General features: G+C 42.1%; 1 protein-coding gene across 2 annotated transcripts in view; it reads right to left on the reverse strand.

The window, feature by feature from the left end:
* CRMP1 (collapsin response mediator protein 1) overlaps positions 1-18482 on the reverse strand; it is a 51141-nt gene that overhangs the window by 24723 nt on the left and 7936 nt on the right. For both annotated transcript variants that reach the window (XM_064653272.1, XM_064653273.1), the window contains exons 2-4: positions 9228-9316; positions 3793-3977; positions 2061-2225 (exon numbers count right to left, since the gene is read on the reverse strand). In XM_064653272.1, the coding sequence (XP_064509342.1) occupies positions 2061-2225; positions 3793-3977; positions 9228-9316 (439 nt within the window). The remainder of the gene's footprint in view (positions 1-2060; positions 2226-3792; positions 3978-9227; positions 9317-18482) is intronic.

Genomic DNA, 18482 nt, shown 5'->3' on the forward strand with positions numbered 1-18482 from the left:
CAGATTTCCAGCTGATGAAAAACAGGGTCACTCCACTGACATCAAGTCTATTTGCACCAGCTGGCTCAAATGTTTCCAATTATCAGGAAATATTACCCGTTAATTTGAAAGCCCTTGCCACACTGAAATATTTCACATTGTACTTGTGCTTTTATACTCATCCTCACCTTGTGTCTCCTAAAACATGAGAGTAATTCACACTGACTGCCTGAGATATACTGCTGCAGCTGTGAGAACAAAGGTGACCTCCTAATGCTCTTGCCACTAAAGAAGCCACCAAGGCCCCATTATGCATCCCAGTTCAGAACCAATGAACAGATTCCTGCTTCCCCTGACAACTAAAAGGCAGGTCAGATTTAGATTGAAAACTCACATTTCAATACTTGGAGAAGACTATTAAACTAACTATCTGCATCGGGCTTTTAATGTAAGCCCTCAGGCAAATTTGGGAGTGCTGAGCCACCTGTGATCCAGGAGCTCTGGAAAACAGTATCCAACCTTTGAAATGAGGCACAGTATATTTGTCTGAGAGCACATTCAGCTAATGCACAGCAGCAGATTCACGTTAATGCTGATAGCAGGGAAATAGCACAGGTTTGGCACAACCAGTGTTGACAGATGTCATCACCTTGTAAAAATCACCTATATTATAGAGCTTTGTAAGACCAGCTGCAGTTTCTCTAAATTATGTGCAGTCTTGCTGACTGAAGTGCCTAAAATCTGGTTATACAGCACAGGAACTGCCAGCATCCAGTGATATGGGATAAACTCCCCTAGGTGACTGCACCTCCATGGCAACTCAGCAAAAAATTGCTCACTCAAAAATAGCAGTTTGCTTTGTTTTTCTACTTGGATGTGAAAGATTCTCTTTATGGAGAAATGTACTATCAAAGTCATTACTAGTACTACACATTACAAAGGATGCTGAATATACGTATCACTTAAGTTTCCCAATAAAAGGGTCATTCTGATTTGCCCATGGAACTGAATACCACTTCAGAAAATATTTCCTAATTAATATGCATACATTTTCAAGGAAAGTATCAAGCAAAAAATATTTGAAAACACATATTTCTGGAAAGAAAAATCCATGCTGTCAGGCAAAATTTTAAGGAACGAGAGCTAAGCTAGGTATTTTCTGAAGGCTAGATCCAATTGCCCACACACGGGTATTCGATGCCATCAAGATGCCCTCAATATATGAGACTGCCACGCTGAGCTGACATGCATGGACATGCACTTATGAGAGGTTTCACTTGTGCTATTCTGGAGCAGTAGCTGGAGCCCAGGTAGGGTAACCTATAGCATCACTCATCACACCTCTTAATTGAACTGAGTCAAACCCATAAGTGTCTTAGATTCCTTTTTTTGGCAAGTTTTGAAACAAAGCATCTTGTAGTTACTTCAGGGAAAGCCATTGGAGACGAAGCACTTGAGAAAATCAGGACATTTTTTCAGTGTTAGGTACCTAACTTTAGCATCCCTTTTTTCTAGCAACTTGAACCTGTTTTAAAAATACAGGCATTAAAGTAAATTATCCTAAGTCATTGCTAAGAAATGAGATCTAGCCTGTAGTGACAGTTTCACAGACACATGTGCTCTTCATATTTGGACTTAATTTTGAGGCAGCTGAATCACAGATTCCAGTCCAGTTAAAATCTGAACCACTACCTGAAATGTTTCATTTTCTCCATTCTTTAAACAGAGCATCTAAGGCGACTGGGCTGATTATCCTTAATGCTGATCTCTGAGTTTTACCTTCAAATAAAACATACCTATGCAATGTGTGAGCCTATTTTCACATGAACAAGCAAGCACAAAATGACGCATTTGTATATGACAACCAACACATTTTAATATTCCATGCCTATATTAGACAAAGTTATATACAAGCACAAAGCTTTATGTCCATTTTACACAGCAGCGAGTGAAAATACAAGTTCAAGGTAGTGCAAAGCAGTGTAACCAGTGCCTGTGCATTCACTAAAATAATTCGAAACTTCACCTCCACATGATATTTCAATAAAACCAAAAAATATTACTATATTTCACTAACTTACCTTTGTCTTGCACCAGTACTTCCAGCTCTTCTCGAATCCCATCATACCAGCTGGTGATGTCCACATGCAGAGAGTAATCACAACAGGATTTGGTATCAGCTGCCTCATGCCACTTCTCAAAGGAGGTCAGTAAACTCGAACCAGGCTCTGGAAGCACGTGGTCAACTGAAAAAGAGATTGAGTGTCTGTTAGCTGGACAGCATGCAGACTGTTCAGATTTCCTCAGTGCCTGTGAGTAAGCAGTCTTCCAGCATCCCAGCCTTGGAAACAGCAGCCTCGAAGGCAGTTTGTGTGCAGAGTGTACCTTTGGGGTGTTGGTCAGGTCTTGTTGTCTCAGGTGCAGCAGACTTAGTGAACAGTTTGTATTAAAGGTAAGTCTGGCAACATGCTTGGTGCAGCATCAACAGATACACAAAGGGCAAGCCAAACACCTCACAGTTTAGGAAACATTTGCCTTTCCCTTTACTGTTTTGTAAGAGAGCACAGGCTCTGGACTTTGCTGTACTTCTTCTCTGATGTGTCCATTTCTATGTATTTCACAGTAAGCACAATTATTAACCAGAGCCTTGTAGTCACTGAATTGGCTCACTCTGCCCTACCAATACATCAGTGCAGATGTTCAATGTTTTCTCAGCAGCTAAAACTGGGAATACAGCCAAAGGTCTGAACAGGGATGACGTTGAGCACAAACACTCAGCCACACTATACTGAATGCCGGGCAACCACCCATCTTCACTGCCTCAAGACTTTCTGCATCTAAGGATGCCATAACGCCTGCTGACATAAAGACACAACTACTTATGTGTATGTACTTCTCTTTGCATCGCTAGGTCAAAAATCAGTAGAGAAACAAAGCAAGATGGGCTTACCAGTGGCATTTGCAAGCCTAATTCCTGCACAGGAAGCCTCAATTGAAGAACATTAGACTGAAAAAACTATTAACAAAAGGAATGAACAGCAATGCAATTTGTGCTTATTGCCAGAGATTCTTTCAGCTAATACCTGCTGCTGAACACAGGTAACAGATTACACCACTCAGCAAAAAAAGCCACATCCCAATTCAGTGGGAGTAAAACTCCACTGTGAAGCTTCTCCGCACAAGGAAGCTACGACAATTTACGTCACCTGAACAACTGCCTCACAAAGTCTAACCAAGGCCAAGTCACTGCTAGTAGGAAAGAGTTAAATCTTGTCCCACCATCTGGTAGACAGAAGAAAGGTCTTTAACAATTATAAACAATTAATTTTATCTTCCACCAAGAAAGATGTTCCTCCAAGACATCTCTGGTAAGGAGTTCCTCAATTCTTGCTGTCAATTCCAAGTTTCTAAATAAGCATCTTGTTATTTCCAAAGCCCTTGAAATGGCACTTAGGTGGGAACAGCAGATCTTCGTCAGATTTTCTGTGCCATACGCTTACAGCACTACCTATACTGTTTTTCAAAAATCCCAAGAGTAGGTATTTTACTCCTCAGTGCTTGTTCTGTATTTCAGAGGAAAATCCAAGAGACAATTCACCATGCTGCTATTTCTTTCTGAGGGCTGGTTCATTTTCAGGCCAACCCTGATCGAAAATGATGAATGGATCTCAAACACAGTGCCCAGAAATTTGAAGATTCATTGCAGAAGATCTCAAGATCTCATAAAATCAGTATGGAGCCCCCAGTAGCTATCCCCACACATGCTACACAGGCTTCAGCCTGTTGTGGGAAGAGAGCATTGCTAGTACTCACTGATCATGGTGGTGCCCCCTGCTAGTGCTGCCTTTGTGCCTTGATAGAAGTCATCAACTGCAGTCATCCCATGGCAGGGCTTTTGTAGGTAAGTGTTGACGTCTATTCCCCCAGGAATAACCATGCGCCCATTTGCCTCTATGGTCTTGACTCCTCCAGGAACAATCAGATTCTCTCCTATTTGCCTGGACAGCAAGGAAAGCCAGTGTTACTTGAACAAATAAGCACAGAGCACAAAGCTACCCAAGGCATGTAGGGGAGAGGAACCCAGGGGCCACACAGAAGGAGGAAAGGTCCCCAAAGGAAAGGTGAAGCTCAAGCACCCACTCCAGCCATCCTGCTCAGCACTGGCAGAACAAAGTCCAGGAGAACTGCCTTGCTGAGCCATGTGCTTGGATCACTTTGCATTACTCTAGTGGCCCATAAAGGAGCTGTAATGCACCAGCATTAAAAATTGATTTTTTTAATATGATTCCTATCTTTAAACAATCAGAATTATGTACGCTTAATGCTCTCTCGGGGGCTCCAGTTTTGTATATTAAGTTCTTAAATGAAAACAAAAAAACACAGAACAAATATGACAGCAAGCTGGAATTGTGGCAGAGGCACAAGGCACATTAGAAAGTGTTATAATGACTTTGTCATCAAGCAATGCAAAATAAATCTAAATAACCTAAGATACAGAAATAAACCTTTAATCTACCATGTGACATATTCTCCATCCTCCTCTTCAAGTTAAAACTTAGTGAAACAATCTACACAACTGTGTGGAAAAATGAAAATTAACTGTTGCCATCTTTTTCCCTTCAGGTCTTCAAAGTGAGATATTTTTTTTTCACTATTAAAAATATTAATCTCTTCTCCATGCAGATATCAAGGAAACTCCAGATACTCACAAAATACTTTTAGTGTTCAGGGACACAACTACTAATAAATTAACCTTTAACTTTTAAACCCACACTGCATTTTTATTGTCTGCTTTCCAGGGTGCCAAACAGGGAAAGGGATGGGTCTGTGTGGAAGCCATGTCTCTGCACTATTACACCGCAATATATTTGGGCTTAGTGATAACTGTAAGGTAGTTTAAGTTCACTTAGTTTATCTCATATTACAGACACAGTCCCTGTCTTAATTTCCTTTTTTCTGGGATAAAATAACATTTATCTGCATCTAAACAAATACCCCAGACATCTGAGCTGCTGAATCTGTTTCTCCCATATTAAAATGCAACTCCCACCTACAGATCAAAACACAGCAACTGATTAACACCCAACTGAGACAAGCTAGAACCAAAAGTGAATATAACTGTTAATTAAAACCAGCGGAAAAAAAAAAAAAAACAGAGATAATTATTCACACTGGAATTTGGCCAAACCACCAGAGTTAATAAATAGCCCCAAGAGGTCAAGAATTTGTTTCATATGCTATGCAAAAATGTCACCTCCATTAGCTTGGCTCCCCCAGTGCTCCAGGCCTTGGTTGCAGGGAAGCACTGCCATCGGAGCAAACTCCCTGCCAGCATCTGGAGCTGGGGTCTCAGCCATCCAGCACTGAACAAATCCAAAAGGGCTTTCTCAGGAGAGCTGATAATATCATGGCGTGAAGCCATACAAGTCCACGTCTGGCATCTAATAGTCACCAACATGTAGAGCACTGGGAGCTTGTCACAACCTGTTTACAGCTGCACAGAGTGTTAACAATATCCTGACAAACAGGGAACTGATGTGTATGCAAAAGCCAGCAGCTGCCCAGCGCATCCAATTGTGCAAACAAAAGCTGCAAGAAGCTCCTCTGCTCTTAAAATCTGACTCACAAAGGCATACCATAAGGCACTCCACCGATGAGCAGATTCAGTGCTTGCAGGAAGTTAGGTAGACCCACTTATAATAATGGTGTTACACTAACTTTTGTTAGTTGAATCCATTCCCAAGATTTTAACCAGAGCAACCCTCCACTTCTGTGCAGCATTTGTGTGGTTAAAAAACTGGACTGGAAAAAAAAACAATTCACTATGACCAATCTTCTTTGAATATGTCCCAAGTGTTCATTGCACTCCAAGAATTAGCATGCCTTTAGAGAATAATATTAAAGAAAACCTACACAAAAATATGAAAGCAATTAATTTTTCTTTGCTTCTGCAATCAGTATCTACCAGTTACCTATTCAAGAAGACACATACTCTAACAAAGTTAAAAGGTGTTAATTATGTACTGAAGTTTTCTGATTACTCAGTGGTCCTTATTTTCAGTGTATGGCTGAGTAACAGCTTATTCAGCTCAAATCATACATGTTCAAGTGACATGGGACCAAATGGTCTTTGTGGATGCTGCTGCATTACTACCTGTTAGAACTCTGTCTCATTTCTCGCCCTGGCATCAAGATTAAGGCTGGGAGAAGGCTCATTTTCACTGACACTCAAGGTTATTTTTATTCTGACTGACTAGAACAGAAAGTAGGAGATAATGTGACTGGATTCAGGATTCCTGAATTGCTCACTCATTAATTCAAAGTGTACATGAATAAGAATGGCACTCAGTTACTCGTGGGTGAAAAAATATAATAGAGCAAATAACTGTATTTTAGACTCTGTACAAAAGTCTGAGCTGGTTTTCTGCTACATCAGCTACTAGAAAACTCAGACCCACGGCAAGTTGATGCTGTCTACCATTTTCAGTTGAACAAGCTGGTAAATTCTGTTGTACATGAGCTGATTAAAGCACAACAGAAACAGCAGGCTTCAGCTCTTCACAAGCTTCACCCAAGAAAGCTGAAAAGCTCCCCCAGAACTCCACAGAGTTACTTCTATGGTCATCAAGCCCAGGACTCCTTTAGGCATCTGAGCCTCTCCCTAACTTGGTCAGTCACGTGGAGCTCTGGCAACCACATGGCCAGACACCCACCCTACATACTTGTTAGTTCCTCCAAGCCCAGAGGGACCCTTGGCAGGGATGGAACAGTGGACAGCGAGCCCCAGACCATGACCTGCCACTTGGCACTGAGACCAGGGCTCATTTCCCCATGTGATAGCAGAGGCAGGAGAGAGGTACACAAAATATATTATTTATATGCCAATGGCAATTTAAATTACCAAATATTTAAACTACTGCTGCTATCTGAGTGTGAAGGGCTTAAGTTTCATGTAGGAAAAATCCACCATTGCTCCCTTGTACCTAGGGAGGCAGTTTGAGCGTTGACAGGTAGGAAAAAGAATCTACCATTCTCCAAATTGAAGCTAACCTTCAAACACACTCAAAGTTACATCTGCTTTCCTCTCTGCAAAGCAATCTGCAGGAACATAAGTGTTAAAAGACCCTATTCATTTCATTAGTCTGCAAGAGAAACCCAACCCTCTATTTTCCAACCAGTTTCCACTGCAGAGTAAGAAAATTAATCTAGATCATTTATATCCCAGAAAAACAAGGACACTATTGCCTTTTCTGGGCTGAGTGGTTTGGTGTCTGCTCCATTCTGTGGCAAGAATTCTGTATTATCAGCAGGATCTGCAGCTGGAGAGTTAGAGCATCAACTAAAATGTGGATGACTGAGGTTCAAGGTCCTGCTCCAAAGGATCTTGAGCCACATTTAACAATGATGTTAAATATTCAGACACAATGAGCAGTTCCAGCTGGAGAAGAAACCAAACCCAGTGCTTCCTTAGGCTGCAAAATTTATCATCTGAACATAGTAAGGACCCAAGCCCATCTCGCAGCAGGCAGCCCTCACAAATTAGCTGTTTTTTTCAGAGCAGGACTTCTTGCACAGTTTACAAAGAAAAGTCTTGTTCCACCTCAATCCAGGAAACCAGGCATAACTCAGGGTGCTGAACAGCCTCCTTGGGCAAAGATAAAGCCCTTTTAAAAACTAAGATTTTGCCTGTCTATTCATTATTAATCCTAGCTATCTTGGGCAGCCAAGATGCCTTCTGGAGGTAGGGATCCACACATGGATTTTAGAGGGAGTCCATGCACTCAACAAGGGCAGGTCAAAGCTTGGCACTGCTAACCTGCCTACCAAGCAACACTGTATTTCTGGAATCAAAGTAAAAAATTCACAGCAATTTCAGACCCTCAGCCTCTCATGCTCTTAGTTGTTAAATAGTTATGATGCTTGCAAGTGTTACTAGGAGATTTGCTTATGAACTAACAAAAGCACAGAAAAACTCAACTAAAATACTTATCAAAGAGAGTACAGCTTGGTTGATTGATGCTATTAAACAAAAAAAAAAACACATGTTCAGAATTTTGTGTCTTCTCCACTTAAAACAATATGCTCCTTTGTCACTTCTGAAATGCAAGTAACACTACAACTGGAAAGGCAGAGTGAAGCATTAAAAAAAAAGCATGGATAAAAGTATTCAGATTTTTTTATGTTATAATAACCTGAATCATCATAATGTAAACAGCCACAGACATATAAAGAAAAGGACTTTTAATCTGATGATATATTCTTAAGAAAAGGAGCTCTGAAAACAAGTAGGTCATTAATTATTTACCAGATAACCATAATTATGTTTTTGTGCATTAAGTTATGGCCTCTGGAGACCAAGCTTCTTAGGTCACTAGTGAAAATGTTTAGCAATCAAGAAAAAGGCTTTGATCCTTGTGTCCATCAGAGTACTCATACATACAGCATAACTTTGCAAAGCTAGAGATCCTCATCTCCACTAAGCCAAGGCAGGACCAGCAGAGTGCATGGACTCCTCTGTTACAGCTTCTCAGGTTCTCAGTAACAGGTATTTCAAGTTTTTCACCTAGCAAATACTTTCCCAGGATTTTCTTTCTAATTGTGTGATGCTTTAAGATCATATACCATCTATAGGCATGAAAAGGGACACAGGAACAATGAACAACAATCACAGAATATACTGAGTTGGAAGGGACCCATAAAGATCATCAAGACAAAAGTGAATAGCCCTTACGGGGATCAAACCCACAAGCTTGGTCTTCTTAGCACCATGTTATAATCAACTGACCCAATCTCAGGCTCAATGTTGTAGGAACAGAACGTGCTATGCTTCAGCATTAACCAAAAGGGCAACTGAAAAGTAGCAGGTCCCCATTTACGCCATGCAATATGGGGCATATTTCAGATTTCTGTGCTGTACAATCCTTTATGGCATGGCTGCATTTGCACAGATTAGGTGTGGGGAAAAAAACTGTGTTGAGAGAGCCTACTTGCCTTGACCATTATGGAAAAAATTAGGATTCCCTTCAAAAAGCAAATACCTTCAATTTACACTAAAGAAAGTTCCTATTTATCTAATCTTAGTAAAGATAAAATGGCACAATTTAATAATTTCACACTCCTCTACACGGCTTCACATCTAGAGGTAACTGAGATTCTGTACACAAGATTTCCGGTCAGCACCATCAAGAAATGATAGCAGTCTATGCTAACAGACATGCAAAAAAAGTTCAATATTTGGTAAAACCAACTTTATAAGTCCATCTTCTAGGTATATGTCTGCATAGAAGGAGTGGTCATCATTGATAATTCTTCCACCTTTAATGAGTAGTCGGTCACTCTGGAGGGAAAAAAAAGGAACAAATGTGGGTTTGTTGAAATAAATAAACATGATAACATACTGGTTACACTAAATATGCTCATATTATATTGAACGCCATTAATATCAAACACTTACCCTACATCAAGGCTTACACTATAGATTCATATCGGTACATATGAGTACTAGAGAAGAAAACCATAATATCACTGTTTATTTGTCACTTTGGGAACATGACTCTCCATGGTCATCACAGTTCTTTTTCGTCAAGGCAGAAATCACTGCACATGGAAACATCAAATGCCACTACATCCCCCTTTAACCACCACCCTATTGCACAGAAGCCAAAAAGGGAAGAGAAGCCTCCAGAAGAAACCGCTCAACTCTGCAGTGGCCAAGCTGAGCTCACCTGGGACTCAGCTCCTCTGGAAGAGTAACAGAGCTTGGAACAGGAAGGGACAAGGTCAGGAGAGGCTGCTTAGCCCTGCCACGTAGAAATTCCTACCCAGGGAAGCTCCTTTAACAACATTAGCAGGGTCAACTACCCCACTCCACTGCAGCAGCCAAGGGATGTGGCCCACAGCTTGTGCCTCCTGTTCTGAGTTACAGACCAACAGCTCAAAGTGTAGTTTCTCATGGGTGTGAAGAAGGAATTGTTGTCAATTTGTGACTCCTGCAGATCAAAGGATATTGATGAACTGGGGGCACTCTGTGCTGTATCTCACTCACTCCATGAACGAGGACAGGAGGCAGCCTTCAAAGTTTGGTTCACCTGAAATATCATACCAACAGCAGAGAGAGCTACCAGTTCTTTGTATTTTCTAAAGTGCCAGAAAGCAAACATTTTTTCCCATGAAGAATTGTTCAAAATATCGAGTCTGCAGGGGTACTGTTCAAATGGTTACATTCTGTTCTTAAAAAAATACATTTTATAGAAAGCAAATTTTACCCGTGCATATTCCTGAGAACCAATATTTAAACTCTCTCATTGAAGAAGTCATACTGGAAATGCCAGCACCTCACTACCTACCCAAACACAGGGAAAGTCTGTAACTTCAGTGCCAACTGGTTTTGGCTGGGGCAGTTAATTTTCCTCACCAGTATGGGGTTGTGCTGAAAACAGTGCTGAAAACAAAGGGATGGTTATTGCTGAGCAGGGCTCACAGAGAGTGAACCCCTTTTCTGCTTATCACCAGTGAGGACGCTGGGGGTGCACATGGAATTGGGAGGGGGGATATCTGGGACAGCTGACCCCAACTGGCCCGAGGGATATTCCATACCATATGGCATCATGCTCAGCAATAAAACTGAGGGTGAGGTTGAGGGGCAGGAGCACTGCTTGGGGACTGACTGGGAATCGATTGGTTGGTGGTGAGCAATTATGTTGTGCATCACTTGTACTTCTTGGATTTTAGATCTCTCTTCTTTCCTTTCCATTATTGTTATTACTACTAGTATGATTATTCTATTTCCATTATCAAATTGTTTTCATCTCAACCCAAGAGTTTTTTCACTTTTACCCTTCCAAGTCTCTCTCCCATCCCACTGCGGGGTGGGGGAGAACTGAGGGAGTGGTTGTGTGGGGCTGAGTTGCCAGCTGGGGTTAAACCATGACAAGTACACAATGCTTTTGGAAAGACCTTTGCCAAGTGACTGTTAATGCTGTAAAACTCTAAAGCAGTCAGAGTCTTCTTTTCCCATTCATACATAAAAAGGCACCATTTATTATAAATTATTTCCTTGGCTCACCAGACAATAACTCAGAATCTCCATTTTTTCATGCTTTATACTCTTCACTCCAGAAACAATTCCTGGTTTAGTTACAAGATGACTCAGGCATATAAACTATGAATGCCCTGAGTTCCCAGTTTAGAAAACAAACAAGTTGATATATTTCTTAACCTATAAAACCAGAACAACAGTAAACAGTAAATTTCTTAAAATTTATTCATTAAAAAGTGCTAAGGCAGAGCTAGGGGTGTGACAATGTAACTTCTCAGTTACATGCTGCATATTGACTTTTCAGCTTGTACTTGAACAATTTTGCAGGTTTAAAGCCTCTACAGCCAGCATCATTCTAGAAAAGCAAAAGGGAAGAAACAGACATTCTTAAGGGGAGAAAGAAGGGGGGGGAAGACATTTGAAATACAGTGCACAACAAAAGAGTAGGTACACAGAAGGTCTGAGGCTTTTCTCCACGTGCTGCAGCAGCAAGACAACCCTGGGGGGGAACCAAGGCACAGAAGTGTGATGACATATGTCCCCAGGACCCGCCTCAGATGTTGTCACCCTCTCATTAGAGGATGGAGATGAATGCAAGTCCTCCATCTGGAATTTGCCAGAGCAGGCTCCCTGTTTTCTCCCCAGCCTCCCTACTGTCACTCGTAATTGCAGGACTTGTGATTCAGCAGCTGGAATGGTAATAAGTTATTTTGCCACGTGCTGGCAGTTGCATCTCCTCACCATGATGATTTACTATGCTGCCTGCTGACCTGGAGAGACCACCATCTTGTGAGCTCTTTCTAAGCTCATTCATTTGCCTTTCTAAACATTAATACTGTCCAGTTACAAGAGTCAAGAGCTTACTGATACGGACAGGCAATGCTACCAGCGCACCTCATCTGTCACTGCTAATGAGTCAAAAGATCTGCAAGCTCATCAAGAAGTTCTACAGTTTACTGCTTTTAAACTAGGAGAAGATGCATAATGAATAGAAACAAATGTAACACGCAAGGAAAATAAGACAGACTAAAATAAAGCTGAAGCACAACTCCAGAAAAAATAATTGTAGACATAAGGATTTTATACGTTTTTACATACACAAGTAACAAAACTAGGCATTAGAATAATCTAATCTAAAAAGGATACAAATGCAGTTTCAAGACAGTGCTCAATTATGGAGTCAGCCATTAAATTAAGCCTTACTTACAGTCTATAAAGAATTACTGAACATTTAGCTACAAAGTCTCGCCCTCTTGGAGGGCGTAAGAAATTCTAATGAAGAAACAAACCTGCACTTTATGGAGACTTTCAAAATTTTAATTCTTGATACTTCAGAAGAAAATACAAACAATTCAGAATTGTTGCAAAAGGAAGCAGGTCCTGCACCTGAGCTAGCCTGTGGCTAAGATTCCCCCAGTTGGGTATAGGAAGCCATGGGAGACTAGGCTGCCAAAAAACCACACATCTTGATACTCCCCAGGTAGACTGCCCAGCCGCTGGGGACGGTGTCGTGGAGCCTCGCCCAGCTTTCATCAGGACCTGAGAGGTGTGGAAATAGCTCTAACATGTTTCCATTACAGCAAATCAGCCAATTCAGAAGAAAAATAATTTTGCTGGAACCTCTCCCAAGCAGCTCGAGCTGCCAAGTGTGCCTGTAGGACACATTACAGATTGTTGCAAAGCAGAGTACCTTAACACAGATGATGCTGATGGGCACAAGCAACCCAGGTGAGGTTTTGGTGCCATGTGGACACCTCAGCAGCACACTGTGCCCAAGCTGCCTCAAACACCCTGCTCAGGACCAGGGGTGGCTTGTCCTTAAGCCAGAGCACCAGCAAAAGGGAAGAAATGTCTATGTGCACCTGCGACATAAACCTATTTTCATGAACAGGCTGGAAAAAATGACACAAAAATAAATTAATAGAAAGGAGGCATTGGTTAACACTGACAAGGAATATGCTGCATTTTTCATGTAATAAACTTTCATACAAATCCTTGGTCCACATGGAGTATTCGTTCCCTGCCACAGCCTAAGCACAGGCTTCAGGGACCGACACAGCCCTGGCCTGGAGGCAAAGGGATGCTGTTACCCCTCATCACTGCCACCCTGCCACTGATGCCTGGGCGATCCTGCACTGCTTTAGGTCCCTGGTACTTGCCTCAGTAAAATTCTGGACAGAAATCTGGGCACACACAGGCTCTGTGAAGTAGGTCGGCCTCCTCAGGCACGCAGCCGGATGTGCGTGGTCAGGGGCCATTTATTATTTACCAGAGGCAAGATGTCAGGCAGGCTGCTTGCAGTTTTCTTACCAAATGACAAATGCCCAGAAAAACCAGAGACCAGGGTCCTCTTCTCCCTTTTCCAGGCTGGAGGAGAGACACATTCTGCAGTCCCCTGGGGAAAGCAGCAGGGGGAGGGAGGAGTGAGCTGAAGCTCCTGAACTAATCAAGGCAGTGCTGGCCCATATTTCTCCTTCCCAGCTGTAATCTCCTCTAGGCAGCACACTGTCTTTGCCCAGCTCTCAGAGGTACCCTCAGCCACTCACTGATCTTTGGATGTTCTCACAATGCAAACAGCAACGGGCTCATCACTCAGCTCAGGAGGTGACAGTAGTGTCTGCCTTTCTAGGGTGGCTGCCACCTTTCTATTCAGATGTATGACAGATGCAGCAGGCACTGGTGCATCGCCTGCCGAGCCCTAAGGGCTCCATACCAAGCCTTCAGTGCATGGCCTGGCACAAGAAGCTGTCAGTCCACCTCTTTCCAGCATAAGCCAAGGGAAGCTTACAAGACCCTCTCCTCCCTCCAGCCTGCCAAGGACAGACAGTGGGAACATGGCAAAACAGAGAGGGAGTATTATACTGAGCAATTCATGAGGTGCCAAGATTCAAGGGGAAAAAACCCTGCTCTCATTGGCATGGGAGATGCAGAAAGCACCACTGGTAAATCCCTGCTCTGCAGCCACTGTGGAGTGTCTTAGAGTCAAGGTGTTTCTCCTCCACTAGTCACTACCATAACGATGTGACGACATTGCTGCTGTTTGCTTCTGAGTTCTATGCCTGGCTATGTATGACACAGTATCAGCACAGCCACGATGCTTATCTGCTGTCTCCCCTGCAGCTCCATTTTACAAGCGCTCTGGCACCTCCCAGCTCACCTCACTGCTGAGCATGAAACAGCCACTCCTATTACTCACAGCCCTTCACCTTCAAACCCTCCACACTGCTTTCCTGATCATCTTTTCCTAATCACAGTCTAGCTTTTCCTGCTTAACCTGGCAGCAAAGCTGCAGAGCTTAGTCTGTGACATGACAGCAATTGTCATGGCAGCAGAAGGAGATGCCACAAACTCGGCTCGCTTACTGCAGGAGGAGGGGCTGCCTGCTCAGACTCGAGGCGGCGGCTGTCGCTCCCTCACAACTATTGTTTCCGCTACAGAGAGAGCAACCCGAAACATCTGTAAGCTGGTGACTGGCACAGTTTGTACAAATGGCCTGTTTTGCTGGTATTTTTCACTCAGCTCGGCTCAGCTCTTGTGAAGCATGTCCACGCTTTCATGCGCCCCAATGGCAAAGGCCAGCAGAGAGAAGCAGCACCTGACCAACCCACAAGACCCCAAGCCCAAGGCCTGCCATGGTCCTCAATCCTGCACTGGGGCCTGGGCAAGTCCAAGTGAGGTCAAATTCCCTTGGGCAGCAAATCGCTCTGCTCTGGGTTATTTGAAAACATGATCCAAATGTTAGACCAGGAGCAGTTGCAAAGAAATTTAAAATTAGCCTTTTTTCATTCACCCACTCCCCTCAGAACTAGAGGCATCTAAAAATATTACACACGACAAAAATTCAAATAGTTTTTACACATGCAGTTCTCAATCTGCTTCTTGGGACTACTAAAAACCATAGAAGAAATAAAACTGCCACAAGATTTACTAAACACTATTTCAAATTGGTGCAGCATGTCAAAATACAATGCAGCCCAAGTTACAGCAAGCCACACACTTCTCTACAGTATCGATACCCATGTACTGCACCTGCAGGCACCTGTCAGAGAAAACCACACCTCTATGATACAAGATGGAGTTTAAAAAAAAACAACGAAGAATTAATTTGCCATTTGCCATTATGTATTCTAGCCATATGAAAAGATTCCAAGAGATTTCAAAAGTGGTCTTATCAAATAGCAGCATCTGTCCAGACTGCAGTTCCTATACAGGCTATTACATCCTTGCTTTTCTTCCACAAATGGACTGTTTACCTATTATACCTTCACCTCTAAATCAAGTAAATCATTGACTATTTATAGTTTGCTTTACAATTTATCTACAATTAACTTAATATAACATACTCAGCATACGAGTCTAAGCGCTGCTTCATTCTTGGTTTGGACCTTTACAATTGCTGCATTGCAGCTTTTAACAACCAAAAAAGTCTCTGCAACACTCAAATGCAGATCTTCCAGGCCTAGAGGAGGAGAAAACACTTAGCAGTGATTTCATCCTCTGCATAATTCTAAGGACTTACTAGAATATAACATTGTCCTTACATCTCCAGAACAACAATAGCTGCATTCTCTACAATCCAGATTAGTCAAGAGCCCTGAAGATGACTAAGGATTTTATGCTAAATAGCCATTTGAAAATAGTTTAAATTCCAAATCCACCTGTATTTCCAGTTCTCTGTCTATAAATGCATGTGGTTTAAAAGACATCAGATCAAATGCAATAGACATAAAACGGCATTAAGCTATGTTATCACGCTTGCAGCGAAGACACTCATCTTCAGTCTTTTAGCATTTGAGAAGCAGAATTCTTTATTACTAAGGCTCTAAAAAGGCCACTGACAGTTACAGAAGACACAGCATCCCCAGATTAGAGTGAAGGTACAAAAAATACAGGTTGATATTTTTATTGTCCTTGATTACCCAAATCTCCACAAGAAGATTATTTGCAAGGGAGCCCTTTCTCAAAGGCTAAAGTCTCACTGGCAATTAGTGGAGGGAGACACTCGAAACTCCTCTGTGGTTCCATGCATTCCTTCTTGCAGACTTATTTCCCATCATATACAAGACACTTTTTTTTTTTTTTTGGTGGATGTATTTGGCTGCCTTTTGTCAGAGCTGGTCAGATTCAGACCCAGCTGTAACACAATACAGTTAAATTACCTTTTACTTTGCTTTTAGCAAAGTACTTACAAATAAGGAACATTTTTAAACTTAATGGCAAAAGAAGAAAGACACCCTTCCCAAGAGGAATGTTTGCTTAAAATCCTTTCATAAGGATCAAAGAGCTGTAAATGGGATTTCATGAAGTACTGTCTGCTTATAGAAGACCTGCTTTTAATCAGTGCTATCCCTCCTTTTGAATTTCACGTCTAGGCTACCCTCCATAGGAAGTAATTTTTAGCTAGAGTGAACCCTGAATCAACTCCAAGAATTCCTTGTAAAACACTCTATCCTTGAGGCATCATTTCCGATAGACCACTAATGGAGAACCCTGCTTTTAAGGTTCTTTTCTTAATAAATGCACTCTAGTATACGGTAATTAATTTAGGAAGGATTATGTTGATTGTAGTAATACTGTATCTTGGTCTGTAGCCAATGTATTCATTCATCTTTATTCATTTAAAAGATCTGATGTTCTTTTGTTTCCCCTTTCGAGACCTGACTTTTTATTCAACTGGCAGTTTCATTGCTTAATCACACAGAGTCTAAAAGGGCTACTCCTACAGCTACCAACTCCACAGGGATTTCTTCACTGTAAATGTCATCTTTGCTTTGCTTTTAGAAAGGAAGCACAACAAACATCTTATTCATGACAATATTCATTGGCATCAGCAGGGGTTTCACCTAAGTATGGGCTGGAGGGCTGAGTCCATTGCATTGTATGTTGCTATACGCATCTCTTGGGTTACACACAGGTTACGTCAATTAGAGGCAATCTCAAAATCCCAGGAAGCCATTCACAGGAAAGCTTAAGCTTGGGAAAAAATAACAGACATTTACAGCATGGCTGGCTGCTGGCTGCCACTGAACTGAAGATGTGTTTTATCTAAGTTCTCATCAGAGACCTTCATCAGGTTACTGGGACATATCTGCCTTGGCACCAGTCACAGTCAAAATCCAGCTAAGACCATAAAGAATCCCTTCTCTGACAGAGGTCGTGGATGCAAGGCAAACAGAATAGTAGAAAATGCCTTTAGTATGATTTTAGCAATGATAATTCATGATTGACTAAATGCACTGGATGCACACACGTATTGTTTGCACTCAGACACTTTCTGCCTATATTGCCTCACCTACTGTTTCTGCCAGTGAGAGTAAGTTGTGATGCTTGTTGTGATGCAAGTTGTGATGCTTGCTGCCTCCTCTCACATGGTATCAGCACTGGTTCACAAAAACCCTTCCACAGCCTCTTCACTCGAGCACTGCCTACTCCTTTAGCCAGCCATGTGCAAGGTGGGCAAGGGTGATCAGCTTTACTTGGGTCCTCACTTACACACAGGAGATTATACATGGAGTGTAGACTTCACTGAAGTCAGCAGGGACGTTTATTATTCAATAGTAACACAAGCATACAAAACCATTTCTCTCTCCCATATGTACAAAAAGCAAGTTTATCTCAACTAATGCTCAAGTGCTTCATAAGCCAGTGGGCTCTCTGGGCTCCCATAAAGGAAAATGGAAGTTTCCCCCTTTTACCACTTATATAATTCTTGATTATGAAAGAAATGGGAGTGAAGCAGACAACAGACTCTGACCCCTTGTCAGGAAAGCAGTTCATTGGCAACGGTCGCTCTCAGTATTTGTAAGAAGATTCAGACAACCACCTCATTGCACCCATTGTCTTCCCTGACAGCCACTGTCCCCTTCCCAAACCTACCCAGCTTCCAGCAAAGCACAGCTCAGGTCTCTGTGGTGGCACCAGCTACGATGCTGAAAACACTAATGCCCTTCTGAGGGCATTGAGTGATTAACTTGCAGTGGCAGCTAAAGGAATCACTGCCCCAAACCCTTCTTTCTGTCCCTCTGCCAAAGGTTTCAGTCTCCACAGATACGTCCCCAGAAGGACCTACTCTGAATGTAATTTAAGTCACCATATGGAATTGGCTTGAACACTGTGGCCACTTCTCCTATATAAAAAGGAAAGGAATAGACATGTCACAGAATGATGGAAATAGTGGCTGGAAGTCCAAAAACTTATACTGAAGCAACTAAAGCATCTCAACAGCTGCCAGGCTGAAGTCCAGTCCACTACACAATGTGAATTCACAAATGTACATCGACGGACAAGTAAACTGAGAGAGGACAAGTCTATTAAACAGATACAGATGGGAAAATGTAATCTTGAAGATTAGGCAAATAACAAAATTACGAAAAATAACAAAATAACAGATTACTCTTACAAAGAGTAAGAAGAGATCCAGAAGTCCCAGGCCTTGGTGTTTTAAAGCAGGACAAAATGTGCTGTC

This window comes from Pseudopipra pipra, chromosome 4 (genome assembly GCF_036250125.1).
Source record: "Pseudopipra pipra isolate bDixPip1 chromosome 4, bDixPip1.hap1, whole genome shotgun sequence".
NCBI lineage: Eukaryota > Metazoa > Chordata > Aves > Passeriformes > Pipridae > Pseudopipra > Pseudopipra pipra.